The following is a 15052-nucleotide window of genomic DNA, read 5'->3' on the forward strand; positions in this document are numbered from 1 at the left end:
TTGCATGGATGTGAAAGAAAAAAAAAACTTCGATTCAGTGCATACGGCAATGTTGCCTCGCCATATTGGAAAAGGAATTTGGCGTCTGGCGTCGGACGACCGCTCTCTCCAATGTCTTTAAAATATTGAACTCATTCTAACCTGACGATACGTGTTCGTTTTCTGTTTTTTCGATTGTTCAACATTTAACTTAAAAAAATCTGACAATATTTGCCATCAGTCATGCCTAGTAACGCTCATTCGACGGGTGCCAATACTACACCTCTGGGTAGGGTAAATCCAGCTCTGACCGGTGGACGTCGGCAAGCAACTTCTTCCCTTCTAAACCCGAACTATCTTAATTCGGACGATGAAGGCTCAGGCTCTCACGGAAGCTACGAGCCAAAGTATGAAACAAGGTACGAATCGAAATTCGATCAACCGTCAACGACTCCCAGCTACGGCTATGCGACATCTTCATCTACATCTGCCAGTGCTGGTACATGGAAAAGAGGTCTGGAGGACAGCAATAACTCAGATGACAATTCACTTGGTGGAGAAAAAAAGAAGAAAAGACGTTCACGCTGGGGTGGAGATGAAAAAGAGAAAACTTTCATTCCTGGCATGCCAACTGTTTTACCAGCAAATTTAACCAAGGATCAGGAGGAGGCATATCTAGGTAATAATTTAGTGCATTTAGGTTATTTTAATTATCAAATGTTATGCATTGCTTGTGTACAGGAGTGCATATTATGTCTTCTTTTAGTGTATTAACTGATTCACCATAATACTGTGTGTATTGACTTATGATTTTACAGTCCAATTCAAGATTGAGGAGATAACACGGAAACTGAGGACTGGTGATTTAGGCATTGCCCCCAATCCAGAAGAAAGGTTTGATACATAAAGCCAATACTAATTTGTTTCTTTCCCAAACATTCATAGTTAATCAAGTTCAAGTGGTTTTTGTTCTTTGAATTTTCACTTTTTAATTACTAAGTAGGCAAAAAACAAATTTTTTCCATGTATTTTTTTTCCATCTCCTCCAAAGACCTTTCAGGATCTAACAAATGATTTAAGGTTGTGACGATTAATTGGTTGACTTTTTAATCTTATTTCACCACAAACTGAAATCGTACTAATGCCGCCTGTTAGGTTCATATGTAGGGAGCCTATAATTTGACATTTTTGAACCTTTACAGGACGTGCATTATTTTCAAAGAAATATTATCGTTCAATAGGAAATTTTTGCCTTTTTTTCTAAAATGGCTTTTTATCATTGTTTTTTCACATCTCATTGGTCAACTGGACGGATTAACTAAATTTTCAGAACATTTAATCAATTTCAAAACATAATTAATCGTACACAATTATTCTCGTCTGAATTCAGTCCAAGAAAAGGGAAACTCATTTGTGCTTCCTTTTTCTCTTCTATCCCTTTTTTTTTTTTTTTTTTAGATCGCCCTCCCCGGAACCAATTTACGGGACGGATGGCAAAAGGTTGAATACGCGAGAATACCGGATGCGCCGTAAGCTAGAAGAGGAGCGACACTCGATGATAACCAAGATGATTTCTTTAAATGCTGACTTTAAACCCCCTGTAGACTACAAGTAAGAATTTTATTGAACATTCACATAGTCATCTTTTGCTTAGTATTTTCCCTTGTATGGACTAGACCCCCTATGACGCGCGTCTCTGATAAAGTCATGATTCCGCAAGAAGAGCATCCAGAAATCAATTTCGTTGGTCTGCTGATTGGCCCACGTGGAAACACTTTGAAATGTAATGCCTTCTCTTCTCATCAAATCAAAAACAAATAATATTAATAGTTTGTTTTATTTTGTCGTTTCGTTTTAGCTATGGAAAAGGATACTGGCGCAAAAATCATAATTCGAGGTAAAGGTTCAGTCAAGGAAGGTAAGGTGGGTAAGCCTTTGCCGGGCGAAGATGAACCACTACATGCCTACGTAACAGCAAATAGTATGGAAGCCATAAAAAAGGCAGTCGACCGCGTAAGAATGACACAATTTATTACAATGCAAAACTATCTCTGATGCCAATTTCTTTTTACAGATTAAAAAGATCATTAAAGAAGCTGTTGAAGTACCAGAGGATCAAAATGATTTACGAAAAATGCAGCTGAGAGAATTGGCTATGCTGAATGGCACGTTTCGTGAAGGCGAGTTCGGTCCACGTTGCTCAAACTGCGGCGCTACCACTCACAAAGCCTGGCAATGTCCTGACAAACCTAACGTCACTAATACCGTTATCTGCAACAACTGTGGGGGTACTGGTCATATCGCTCGCGATTGCCGAACGCCACGTAATTCTGGAAGTACCGATGGAGCACCTGGAAACAAAATCGACGAAGAGGTAATTCATATTCAAGTGGTTCTTTGCTACTATTTTACTAATATCTTAACGAATTCCCAAAACAGTATATGTCTTTAATGGCTGAATTGGGAGAAGGTCCTCCACCTAAGAGTGAGGGATCGGGAAGTGGCACTCGTCAAAGCTATCATGGAAGTTCGGGACTATTTGATCGGCAACAGGGACAACCTAGAGCTATTACTGCAGGTCCACCAATGAGCGGCCGTGGTGGTGTACCCCCACGCGGCCCAGGGCCAAATCAGCCCGCTACCAATCAATGGGGTCCCCCACAAAACTATGGTCCGCAAGCTTGGGGCACTCCCATGGGCGGGGGATGGATGGGTCACAGTGGCATGTCATCGGTTCCGCCTCCTCCTGGTACTGAAGGAGCCTCTTCCACTTCACAGCAGCAACAACAACAACAATCCAGTATGCAGCCATGGATGGGTGGACCACCTCAGTGGGGAGGTTGGCACGCCCAAGGTCCGCCTCCACCTCCAGGAGTGGCACCACCACCTGTGCCAGGTACGTCTCCTGTTGCCCCAGTTCCTCCGCCGCCAAGAGGGCCTCCTCCTGTTCCTGGTGTTCCCCCGCCAGGGTATTATAGCTGGGGACAGCAACCTCAGCAGTCCTCATACGGAACTTACGGAGTCCCACCGCCTCCACCAGGTCAGTCCCAGCAGCAGCCCCCACCTCTCCCTCCCGGTAGTGATATGTCAACTATGATGGGAATACCACCACCACCACCCCCTCAGTAGTTCCCGATGAACGTTTATTGTGTACCGAATTTTGGTCTCAATTAGGCGTAATGAATTTATTCATACTTCTAAATTGATCATGCTGATTTGTTTATTCACGCGTAACGTTTGAACAATTAAATTTTTTCTCCCGAAAGTAACACTTTAACGTAAAAGACTTAAATGTCTGGAATAATAGGGACAAGAATGAGCAAAACAATAGTGACACGGTTGGGCTTTGAAATTCAGAACAATGTTAGTATAGTAAATCACAACATTTAAAGATTGGGTATAGTACATCAAACTCACACGTATTGAAAACGAAGCGTAAGACACCTAAAGAGAATTTTTAGAAAGTGATTGAGGACAGGTTTGGGTCAGGCGATAACCTAGAAAGGTCATAACGGGGAGAATTAGGGATAATTTTCTGACTTCTTCAAGCGTAACGTTTAAACAATTTAATTTTTTTCTTCCAACAGTAACACTTTAGCGTAAAGGACTTAAATGTCTGGAATAATAGGGACAAGAATGAGCAAAACAGTAGTGACATGGTTGGGCTTTGAAATTCAGAACAATGTTAGTATAGTAAATCACAACAATTAAACATTTTGTATAGTACCTCACACGTATTGAAAACGAAGCGTAAGACACCTAAAGAGAATTTTAAGAAAGTGATTTAGGACAGGTTAGGGTCAGGCGGTAACCTAGAAAGGTCATAACGGGGAGGTTTAGGACTAATTTTACGACTTTTCATGTAGCCTACAAATTGGTCAGGGATTTCACGCAAAACGTCACGGGCCAAATGAAGTCTGCCTAGCGCGGGATCCATATTGGCATTTAAAAATTTGCTGAATGGAACAAACTGCACAATGTCTCGCTGGGCTTTTCTCCCAGACGGCGCAGTGAGAACTGTTGTATCTGAATCCAATTCGTCCATCGCGCTGAAATCAGCGTTGCCTATTCCAACGATGATAATGGACAAAGGAAGGCTCGAGGCATCAACAATGGCTTCCTTAGTGTCATACATGTCGGTTATGATACCATCGGTGAGGATGAGGAGAATGAAATAATGGGATCCATCTTGATACCTGGGGATGGATAGAAGAAAACAATTACTTCCGAGGTAAACCTTTCGACATTCTAGAACATACGCTTGAGCGAATTTAGTGACATGGCGAATGCAAGGAGCGAAATTGGTTGGACCATATAGTTGGACAAGGGGAAGGCAGGAACGATAGGCTCCAATGATACCGGGTACACGGTCACAGTAAGGATTGGTTGGATTAAAGTTCACGTGGAATTCGTGCGAAACGCGTCCTATCGGCGGTAAGCGGGCACCAAAACCAATAACAGGGAACTGTTTATCGGAATCGTAATCCTCGACTATTTCGCCGACAGCTGACAGTGCCTGTTCATAAAGCGTTGGACCTCCACCGAGATAATGCAACGACGACGGAGTGTTGGGATCGCCATTGGACGCTATATTAAAATGAATGCTAGAAAAAGGTAATAACTTACAAACTTTGGTTCAACCTGTAAAATCGATGGCAATTGTGCAGTTGATTTCTGTACCACCTTGCAAATAATCAAGAAAAGTATAGATTGGATTGATCTTGCAGTGGACGAATTCAAAATTTCCCGAATTTTTATAGTTTTTCTTTTTTCTCTAATTTTGACGAAAGAGATGTGGTTAACATAACCAAAGGATATTGCATTTTTGAAATTAGTTGCATACCTGTTTTTCCGGGTTCATACAAAAAAGTGTCATGGGTAAAGGGCCTGCTATAAGCTTCTGAAGACTGAAGAAAGCTTCGCCAATGAAGCTATGGGAGCCACTACGATTCCAATCCCAGCATTCCAACTTGAGTGTTCTTTCATAATCTCCATTATTGAGATTTCTCACGGGGATCGTGATCGACTTCCAAACAGGATTCAAAGTAGTCTTGATAACCTCAGTTTTGTGTACTGCAACATATTCTCCACTTTCTACTGATTTTGAAATGATCACAAAAGGATCAGATTTGCCAAAAAAGTCTTTTCTATCCAATCCATGAGCAACTAGCTGGAACTCCACTTCTTCTTTGTTGTAGGAAAGCTCTTCTGCAGAAATTATCAGTGTCCCTCTATTAAGATTGGGATTATGATATTCAATCTTCTTTTGAATAACATGCTGAGAGACAAGGTTTCCGAGTGTAATTTCAACCCAACCAATAAAGTCATGTCTACTCAAGTCAGAACTTGAAGAGTCCACATCATAGATCTCAAACTTGAGTTTCTGTTGTTCTTCAAACCGGAACATCATCACTATCTTCTTAGTGAAGTCAGGATTCCTGGAGTTTACTATTACTTCAGTTCGAGAAAACTCTTGCCATTGATTGTGCCCAAAGGGTTGAATATAGACCACTACCATTGGATCAGATTTCGACAAATAATCCAAATCCGGTAGATTCCTGAAAGAAAATAAAATGCAATTATTTTATCAAAATAAACAAACAAATTGTTACTAGTAACAGAATAACAACCTCCCAGCTAAACTAATTTCCATTTCCTTGCATAATCCCGCCGCGTAACCGCCCAACTTAGTCATGTTATTTCCTTGGGCAGCTAACATTTTCTTTTACACATTTATGGCCTGAAAAGCGATACTTCTTTAAAAAACTGTTATAGGGGACAGGGAGTTATAACATTTCCCAAAGAAAATAGAGATTTAACACAAGCCATCCAAAACCCTCAACTGTATTGGGACTTGGAAGGACGCTTACCGACAAAATCGTGATACAATCGTCCAAAATCGTATATATTTTTTATCTTTGGTGTTTATCGCTATGGCTTAAAGGGTTGTATTTTCGGATTCTATCATCTCATTGTGGTAATCTCAAATCTGGGCGACGAATAATATATACAATACAATATATAAATTATACTTGCCTTGCAGAAAATGTCACTTCCACTTGGGAAGTTGGTGGAGCTACAACAGAGCCCGGACGAAAAGAAGGAAGATTATCCATTTTAAAGCTATGAGTGGTGCCCTACTAGAAGATTACGCGATACCCATACAAGAATGACGTTTTGAAGGGAAAATTTTATTGTGTAATACAGTAATACATGTTGGTGCACAATTGTAATCAGCTGAGATGAAGTACGAAATTATGATGAAAACTTTCACTTTCTTAACCTAACCAGGGTGACCTAACGTCCTAACCTACCATAATAAATGAGCCCGTTCTTGTGTACAGTGTACCCCGTAGGCCGTAGTGAAAACAAAAATAAAAAGGCTCTTGTAGTCGTCTGCTTGGCTTCTTCCTAACTTGCATAGTACCCAAAATCACAGATAGTTTTGCCACTAGTTGAATCTGGTTGAACCTTTACATGCAAATCCGCCCAGTCCTCCCGTAATTTTGATATTCCTTGGTATAGTTAGTCACATTGGGTGTTACTGTTTGATCGAATTCAAATTTGATGGGAGTCAATTCTTCTAGTCCATCTAGTGAAATGAGTGGTGCAGTAACCAACACAATTCGACAGAGAATTTCTCAAAACACTGTGGTAAAAACATAAGTTGAATTTCCATATTTTATTGTTCATCATTTTATGAAAATTGTTTAAAATAGGTAATATATTCAAAAACGTATTGCCCCTATTGCACCATGGCTAAAGAGGTACTGGGTACTTTTCGAAGCAACAGTTGGTGATCGCAAACCTACAAATTAATGAATAATAACCTTATCACTTCAGGTTTTTGACAAGTTGCGTCAGCCTTATGATCTTATTGAGTTAGATCAAGTACAAGACAGTGAACAAATTCAGGATGCTCTTGGAAAAATGACAGGAACCCGAACTGTAATTTCCACATTAAATTAAAAAGTTTATGTATCACAGTATTACAAACCATAAATTGGCAGGTTCCCAGGGTGTTCATTAAAGGCCAATGTATTGGAGGTGGAACTGGTAAATAAGCTGTCAAAATTATTTATTTAAATATGAGTTCTTTATCATGAATGTCAATTTTAGATACCCAAAGCCTATACAAACGAGGAAAGCTTCAAGAAATGTTGAAGTAATGCTGGTTCATCATGTTGGTATTGTGGTGTCAATACATGCCATATTGTCTTATTTGGTTAGCTTTTTCAAAATGTTAGTTTGCTTTGATGCAAAATTAACATATCTGTCATAGCAAATCAAATCTGCTATTCTTTGTCAATTGTCTTAATCGTTGATTTTGTCTTGCGTGTAAAGGCAGGAATTGTCAGGCAAGATCACACGCTTCTACCGTTTCTTATTTTAATGTTGTGCCTTTTTAAGTTATTCATATGAAAGTTGCCCAAGAGAATAACGTTATTGAGTACTCTAGTAGCTACTACTGGTAAGCTTTCTTTTGGATAGTTTACCGTATGGTAATACTTTCAGAGAAACTTCTTCGAAGACATTGATAGAAATTTGTGAGAAAGGAAGCCCGAGACCCACGATACATGGAAGGCAATCTGATCGGTCTCATATTCATACAAGTGTGTAATTCGATTGTTCATCAAGCCGAATGAAACAAAGCAATCATGAAACAAACGGAAACAACCATTCTCTCCTTTTGGCACTGTGAACAAACGAAAACGATTTAATTAGGACCGCGGGAACGTTGATGTTTGCCAACTTTATGCATATTTTATATACTGTGTGTATGGGCAAGTCTGGGGCATCAAGGTTGTGTTCTTTGTTTAATTTGTTTAAATTATTTTATGGGGTTTTTGGGGATTTGGGAAAGAAAAGTTTTGAGGGCTGTTTAAGCCAGCTGCGCCGGCCTACCGGATTTCGCTGTGGACTTTCACCTCGGGAACGGTAATTATCGTTATTACTAGATCGCCGAGAAGGTGCAGGGGAGGAAGGCACGCTGCTTCCAGCAACAGGCCGGGCCCCAGTCATACTGACGCTTTCTTCTTGTGACCTACAGCTCCTGGTGTCTGGCTGTTCTGCACATTCATCAAAGGTAATATCTACAAACAAACTTTGTCTGCACAACTTCTGGACAACTGATTTGGCTTCAATACCTTGAACAACTAGGGTTGGACTTGAGGAGATGGACTGTAGCTCTTCTTCGGGTGCTGATGTTGATTGGGCATGTTCTTCGGATTGGCGCAATTCCAATGACGGAATGGCACCGGGACCAACCGTGAGAAACGCTTCCCGAGCTTGCTTCAATTTAAGTATTCGCTCCGGATTGGATGTAGGGCTCTTAGGCAAGTCTGCTGGCACATTGCCCACCTGTCTTCTACCTCGATACTTCTGCAGCAGATCGTCAATGGACGGATCGAGCGGGGATTTCCGAAAAAAACTTGGATTGCGAATGCATGGGGCAACCTGACCACTGGGTAACTGGAGTCCACTTTGGGAACGCAATACTCCACTCCCTTTCCAGTTAGAAGAGCTAGAGGGCCCCGTTCGTTGATTTTCAGTCGATGTCGGGTTCATAGCTCCTGCACTCAGCGATTTGCTCAGTTGCACCATGCAATTGGGGTGAAGTTGTCCGGCATGCTCGAATGGTAATGGGCTATCAGCTGCTGGTGTAGGAGGCGAACCGTGGCCTTTATTTTCGACAACAATCGTAGGTGGAGGTGTTGATGAACTGGAACGCTCGTCAGTTAGCAAATCACATCTTGAACGGAGTTGAAACGTTGGAGCTGAGCGATCCTTGCCAGAAGCTGTGACTCGTTGGTGATATTTATCGATCATCCGTCGAATGTTTGGAGCAGTGTTGCGGACCGTTGCGACCGCCATCGGACGGCCTTGATCGAATGGGGACTCCTCAGTTGGGGTTGTCGTCAACGAATTCATTCTCCATGTCTGTGTGGCATCGTTAGGCTGATCTCTTGCGTTACGTATCCGTCGCCATGGAACCACTTCGCCATCCTCAGTTTCATTTTCTCCGACAGCGGCCTGGAAGATGGGCACAGGATCGGTGACATTCGTCTCTAAAGGAGCGAAAACCAAGCGGTGCGTCTCGACAAAGACTTTCTTACGGGCTGCGCTACTCATTTCGGATGGAACTGGCGGTAACTGGGGCAGTAGCACTCGAGGAACTGGAGTCGATTCTGGCTCTTCATCCGAATTCGTCTCCAAGTCCGAATCAAAAGAACGCAGGCGTTCGTATTCCTCTTTGAGTTGATTGGCTTTAATACTTAGTTGCTCTGGAAATCTAACGGCGGATGATGTTGGTCTAGTGATCCCTCCCTGGTCTCCACACGCCGTCGGAAGCCTTTGAGAATGCCTCATGGAATTTTCCAAAGTCTGGGCCTAAAAGACAAGTGAGGTTTCAAACATTTATTTTGTTTTGGTGCTAATGCATTGCGTACTACCTCTTGAAGGATTTCTGTGGTGAGCGTGTCCAGTCGCTGGAGGGCCTCTGGATCAAACGGCGGGGGAGTGGTACCAGAAACGTTGCCAATGTCACGCAGTTGTTGCATTTTACCGACCAAGTGCTGGACTAGGTGCACTTGCTGGCTACATTGCCTTTGATATACTGCCTGAAAATACGAAATTAGTCGTTGTTTTTTAATTCCCTTTGAGTTCAAAGTAGAATAGGATTCAACCTGGAGATGTTCTTTCTCAGATTTCAGTTGCTGGCCACGACCTTCAAGTAAGACAATACGCCGTTTCAGGCGATCAACGGTAGACGTATTTCCCGCAACTGAGTTGTTCTCTACAGTCACACAACCAGGTAATGTATCAAAGTCGAGCGCTATAGAGAAATAAGTATCCATAAATTACCTTCTTGATCGGAAAGACAAGTTTCCTCTTCCTTAAGTCGTACCATTTCCTCCGTCTGAGTGTTTACGACACCCGCCATATCACCGTCAAGGGAAGTCATCTGTAATTCCAGGTATCTGTAGAACGACAGACAGCTTTCTATACTATTTCGTGAATAGATTTGTCAGCGCCTCCTTAGCTCAGTGGCAGAGCACTAGTCTTGTAAACTAGGGGCCGTGAGTTCAATTCTCACAGGGGGCATTCGTTTTTTTCGTTACATTTTGCTTTACTTTTAGTAACGAATATCAAAAACTTGTTTTATAACATTTTTGTGAATACCGGAGCAATTTCCTTTTACGTAATACCATTAATGTTTTTATAAAATCCTAGGTTGTTCACCTTTACGCTTTATTCTTATTTAAAACTTTTTTGAAACACGAGCCTCTTTAGCTCAGTGGTAGAGCGCTGGTCTCGTAAATCATTCGAAGATAACCAGCGGTCGTGAGTTCAATCCTCACAGGAGGCACACCTTCTTTTTTTTTTCTTTTCTTTTCTTTCTTTTACTTACTTGACAATTTCACCTTTGGCTCTGAGCCTGTCCAAAAGTGACAAATTTTCTTCTAGTAGCTTAAAGCTGGCTTCAGTCCTAACGGAGTCGTTGCGTTCCACCCTTGTCGGACCGGTTATCCCCACCTGAAACCTTGGCTGTTCGTTTTGTTCGCTCCTACTATACATAAGTTAAGATAAATGATACAAAACAACAACAAAAAACAATTAGTTGTTATTAAGTTATGTACTGTATTGTTTGGCGGAGCTCTGCTGGAGCGATGCTGTAGATGGGGGCTTGCGGCTTGACTTCCGGAATATCAACGACAGCTGCACATTCCTCCGTAACGTCCTCCACCTCCACGAGGAGAGCCCCCGGTCCGGGTGTCGATTGGGCACCTTCTTCTTGATCTACAAACAACAGAAGACCCCGGTAACAATTTTATTCGAAACCCTTCGGGAGAAGTCACAAACATTTACCAGAGGCCAATCGACGGTCAAAGTCGGTAGCTGTTTCAGCGTCGTTGAGAGACAAGCTGGACGGCTGACTGTGTACACTAGCGCTAACTAGATCTGCCACGCTGCTTTCGGATTTCGATCGTGAGATTGCCGACAAATTGCTTGGCCGTACCGATATACTGGAACTAAATTCACCAGCAGTTGGATGGTGATGGTTGTGCAAGTGGTGATGATGGCCAGGCCGGCTGGGACTGAACGCGCCATCCAATAAAGCAATAGTGCTTGCTTCTGGACGGATTCCTTTTTGTTCCTCCCACTGGAAAAGTTTTTTCGTGAATTTTCGGGATAGTCCTTGAAACCGAAATTCCCCCGTTGAGGTCCGGATGCAAATTTCGCGCTGAGGGCCGTGACCCGGCTGTTTCATGGCTTCTCGTATTTTTTCCAGTCGAGATTCTCTTTCAATGTATTTTTCTCGTTCGCGTTCCAGTCGCAATTTTTCGCGCTCAATTTTTTGCAATTCTTTTTCCAGCCATTGAAGATCTTTTTCCTTTTGTTTCTCGCCCCGATGTTGTTGCACTTCTTCCGTCTTCTGAGCCGATTTCACTTGTTTGCCGCGGTTGTGATGATTATGTTTACCGGAGCCTTGGCGTTCCAGTCCCGGTTGATTTCCAGCAACGACCGACATTTTCCCAGCAGCGGCTTGTTGCTGTTTCATTCGCTCCCATTCTTGCAGTTTTCTATTAAAATCATGTGGTAAGATTTTGTGCAATTCCTCGACATTCTGATCGGATTTTCCAGCCACCGCTTTACGAATTTCCCATTCGGCCAATTTCTTTTTGAATGCAGGCGGCAATTTATCCGGTTCGCTCCTGCGTTTGCCAATATCGCTCCAATCCGGACTATCCGCCGATTTTTTGCCACCGTGTTGTTGGATTTGGTGAGGCGTTGTCGGAGTTGGCGGGGTCGCTGAAGCTAAAGCACCGGAATCGAATGCGGCCGGTGCCGGGGACAAGCCCGATTTCAGCCGTTCCCAAACTTCAACTTTCTTTCGGAATTCAGGTGAAATACTATTTAACAATAAGCCAGGATTGTTTTTGATTGTATTGCTGTTCATAAGCGTTGACATCATTGCGGTTTCAAGATCGAGATTCTTCTTTCCTCCAGGACTGTTTTCTCTACTGACCGCTCCGAGCTCCAGTCCAGCTTCTAAATAGAAAATTTTACTGATCAGCTGAAAATAGAACAAAGAAAATGGCATATGTATCATCATCACAATATGTACCAGGAAATTCGTCAAAGGTGAATGCCTGATGCTGATTCGGCGTAGAAGGTACAGAAAGAGAACTCCTGGAACTCGTTTCGACATGACTGACGGCACCAGGGGAGGTGGGCAAAGCCGAGCTATTCTTCATGAGGTCGCAATGCCATTTAGACGTCCATTCGTTGATAGGTTTCAACTGACTGCGTAAATTTGAGATGAACGATCCGACATTTTCGTCCGTGCTTTCAACAGCGCCGGCCTGGATTGGATGGACGAGTTCCTGCTGGTCGGATGGTGCCGTCATCAAGGTGTTGCAATTTTTACTAGTTTTCCTCCGGTTCGGCGATTCGGGCCCTTTCATCCTGATCGGATCCGGCTCGGATGGAATTTCAGACGGAGGTATTTGTGATTCAGGGATTCGTTCTGGCAGTTGGGCAATATTCGTGCTTGGCGAGGATGTGGCGAAATTGCCATCGCAACTGACGGTGCTCTGACGATGCAGTCGTTTCATTTGCGGCAAGGAAAGCACGTAGCCCCGCTGCAAATCGAGCAGTCCGCCAGATTCCTCTTCGCTGCCTTCCGTTAAGAGTTTATTCACTTCGGGACTAGACGGCCTCTTTTCGAGATGGAAAACTAAATGAAAAAAGACGAAATTGAAATAACCATCACATTCATTAAAAATAAAATTGTTTGTGTCCAAAAATAAATCCAGGCATCTCGACAGGACGTCACCTAGTGGCGATTGAAATGAACTAATCAATCAAAATGAAAGGAAAACAAGTTTCCACGTACGAGGAAGTTCCTGGGCATCGGCGAATGACTTGAGGATTTCCGATTCGAGAGGACACTCGGACAGTGATGACGAAGATGTGGATGTCCCCCGTGACGTCGTGGACCTCCTTCTGCGTCCTAACCGGAAGACGGGACTAGGAGAACGGGCCATAACATGACCGGGACTTTCCGGTGACAGGGAGTGTTGATAAGCAACGACTTGCTGTCTGCTGAGTGCTGCTTCCTCTTTCTCCGGATGCTTGGAGGGGCTGTTATTAACTTTAGTAGCACATGACGGACTGTTGGCTTGGTGTTGGTCGACATGGGCCTTCTCCCAACGGAAAGCCTCTTTAACTCTAGTCCATTTGGAGACTTTGGTCTTGGATCGACCTCGAGGAGTCACGGACGTTCCGGGTAATTTGTAACTGTCAGGCGATGGAGTTGATGTGGTCGATGCATTGACGGCATTATCATAATCGACCTCATTTTCTTCACTGTTGATGGCCGGAACGACGTTTTCATCAAATCCAACCGATTTACTGCGTTCACGGTATTTCAATAACGTTCCAGGCTTTTTAAATTTCATGTGGTGATTGCTTTTGATTTTCTTGCCGGCCGGCGAACGTGACTGATGTCCTCCGCCGGAAGGATGGTCACTGCTGCTATTATTTGTAGATTTGATGGAGTCAGCAGTGTGACCCAATAATTCTGCCTGCGTAATGGGCAATATTTCGCCACTATCAAGACTGTCCAACGATCGATCAGCTCCAGCGTCCGCTTTGTGCATTGAGGTGGAAGCTGTTGAATCACTGCCCACGAACAAATCCAGCTCCTGATGCATCTCCTGAAGGGTTTTCATGTCTTCAAGGTAATGGACTCGTTTCTGGAGTCGAGTGTTGGCATCGCGGAGTTCGCCCAGCTGTTCCATCAACTTGCACAGGTTGTCCAAGTGATCTAACCCGGCCGGAGCTTCCGTTTTGACAGGACTCAAAGTCTTGTTTGTTGTGGAGCTAATGTCTGTATTATTAGCAGTCGTAGTGATGCAAGATATGCTCGATGCCTGCTGTTGCTGCCCAGTTCGACGTATCCGGCTCGATTCAGCGGCTCCATTTTCGTCTCCACCACTGCCGTGACGAAGCGAAACGAACATATAATCCAGAAACTCTTTCTCCTGTTGCCACGCTTCCTCTGCCTCGGTAGGATTCATTTCTCTTTGCCCGGCGAATGGACTGGATAAATTCTTATCGTCTGCCATAAGACGGTTTGTATAGCGTAGAGGTACCAAAGGTAATGATAATTGAAACTTTCACACCATTGTCTGTCGGAATGCAAAGATCCCGACGTTTAGCGGACTCGACTGGAACACGGCAAAGAGAAGACTACTCTCGTAAGAGATGGGTCAGACCAAGGTCTAGCAAGACGCACACACGCACACACACACACACACACACACACAGATTCATACTGTAACATAGGCTATGTGTAAGGTGTGTGTATGTGTGTTGGGTAGAGGATTCCAAACGTCTCGACTATAAATAGCTCGTCTATATCCGTCCGCGCCGAATATTTCCCTCCTATACTCCTTCATTCCACCGATTGCCTTAGTGGAGAGGGTACGAGAACAGACGGAGAAAAGTAGAGAAAGACTCTAACCAAAAAAAGAAATTCAAACAAAAAGAATAAAAAACAAACAAACAAATTTTCAACTTACCGTCTGGGGGCTAACTAGAGACATAGACACCCGACGACTTTTAGGAACGAGTAGAACGATAGCATTTGGATGTGTTTTACTTAATACCAAATGCTCTTTCTTTCCATATAGGGCTCCTGGAATCAGCAATCCTTTGTCTATTGACATTCGACCATCTTGGAGCTGGTTTATAGTAAAGAGCAGGAGCGTCGGTTACCATCCAACTATCCTAAACAAAGACAATCGAGGTCGCTTTCGTGTTGTCCATACGTACCGGGATTCAATCACATGTCGCTGTTGTTGTTTTTTCTTCTTCCACAACTGCATCTTTTATAGCCATCCGTTCGCGCTTTTGGCCTAGCGAATATCCAGCAACTGAACATTGCGGTCTGCCTTGATATAAGGTAAGTTCACCTGTATATCAAATATATATTTTAGAATAGTACATGTATTGTGAGATTTTATTCACAATTCAACCGATTGGCAAAGTTTATAGTATGGAC

The 15052-nt window shown here is 43.2% G+C and overlaps 4 protein-coding genes and 2 non-coding genes across 12 annotated transcripts; 4 read left to right on the forward strand and 2 right to left on the reverse strand.

The window, feature by feature from the left end:
- The first annotated feature begins 53 nt into the window (after positions 1-53).
- Positions 54-3244, forward strand: LOC116936406 (splicing factor 1). The gene is made up of 7 exons (XM_032943556.2): positions 54-658; positions 798-873; positions 1438-1590; positions 1656-1762; positions 1838-1992; positions 2054-2353; positions 2419-3244. The coding sequence occupies exons 1-7, from the start codon at positions 223-225 to the stop codon at positions 3106-3108; spliced, it is 1917 nt and encodes a 638-aa protein (XP_032799447.1). The 5' UTR covers positions 54-222; the 3' UTR covers positions 3109-3244.
- LOC116936409 (copine-8) lies at positions 3182-6296 on the reverse strand. Of its 3 annotated transcripts, none has more exons than XM_045177326.1 (6): positions 6016-6296; positions 5610-5719; positions 4823-5537; positions 4621-4753; positions 4239-4566; positions 3182-4175 (listed from the first exon to the last, which is right to left on the reverse strand). In XM_045177326.1, exons 2-6 carry the CDS (start codon positions 5696-5698, stop codon positions 3764-3766), a joined length of 1677 nt encoding a protein of 558 aa, XP_045033261.1. In that variant the 5' UTR covers positions 5699-5719; positions 6016-6296; the 3' UTR covers positions 3182-3763. The 3 variants fall into 3 exon arrangements, with proteins under 3 accessions (XP_045033261.1, XP_045033264.1, XP_045033271.1); XM_045177329.1 differs by lacking the exon at positions 6016-6296 and adding an exon at positions 5850-5996; XM_045177336.1 differs by lacking the exon at positions 5610-5719.
- A 99-nt stretch (positions 6297-6395) lies between these two features.
- On the forward strand, positions 6396-7200 carry LOC116936439 (glutaredoxin-2, mitochondrial). Its single transcript, XM_032943588.2, has 5 exons — positions 6396-6633; positions 6699-6746; positions 6823-6927; positions 6990-7035; positions 7099-7200. The coding sequence occupies exons 1-5, from the start codon at positions 6547-6549 to the stop codon at positions 7146-7148; spliced, it is 336 nt and encodes a 111-aa protein (XP_032799479.1). The 5' UTR covers positions 6396-6546; the 3' UTR covers positions 7149-7200.
- Positions 7201-7578: 378 nt separating this feature from the next.
- Positions 7579-14961, reverse strand: LOC116936396. 5 transcript variants are annotated; one of them, XM_045177278.1, is made up of 13 exons: positions 14824-14961; positions 14571-14732; positions 14172-14507; positions 12881-14107; positions 12110-12721; positions 10849-12033; positions 10620-10779; positions 10391-10549; positions 9844-9959; positions 9666-9775; positions 9432-9599; positions 8127-9369; positions 7579-8072 (listed from the first exon to the last, which is right to left on the reverse strand). In XM_045177278.1, exons 4-13 carry the CDS (start codon positions 14064-14066, stop codon positions 7816-7818), a joined length of 5196 nt encoding a protein of 1731 aa, XP_045033213.1. In that variant the 5' UTR covers positions 14067-14107; positions 14172-14507; positions 14571-14732; positions 14824-14961; the 3' UTR covers positions 7579-7815. The 5 variants fall into 5 exon arrangements, with proteins under 5 accessions (XP_045033213.1, XP_045033205.1, XP_045033207.1 ...); XM_045177270.1 differs by having other exon boundaries at positions 10391-10546; positions 12881-14507; XM_045177272.1 differs by having other exon boundaries at positions 7579-8048; positions 12881-14507.
- Positions 10012-10083, forward strand: Trnat-ugu. Its single transcript has one exon. It is a non-coding gene; the product is annotated as a tRNA-Thr (tRNA).
- Trnat-cgu lies at positions 10263-10348 on the forward strand. Its single transcript is given in 2 exon segments — positions 10263-10298; positions 10313-10348. It is a non-coding gene; the product is annotated as a tRNA-Thr (tRNA).
- Positions 14962-15052: the final 91 nt, after the last annotated feature.

Source organism: Daphnia magna, linkage group LG1 (genome assembly GCF_020631705.1).
Source record: "Daphnia magna isolate NIES linkage group LG1, ASM2063170v1.1, whole genome shotgun sequence".
In the NCBI taxonomy this organism is placed as follows: domain Eukaryota; kingdom Metazoa; phylum Arthropoda; class Branchiopoda; order Diplostraca; family Daphniidae; genus Daphnia; species Daphnia magna.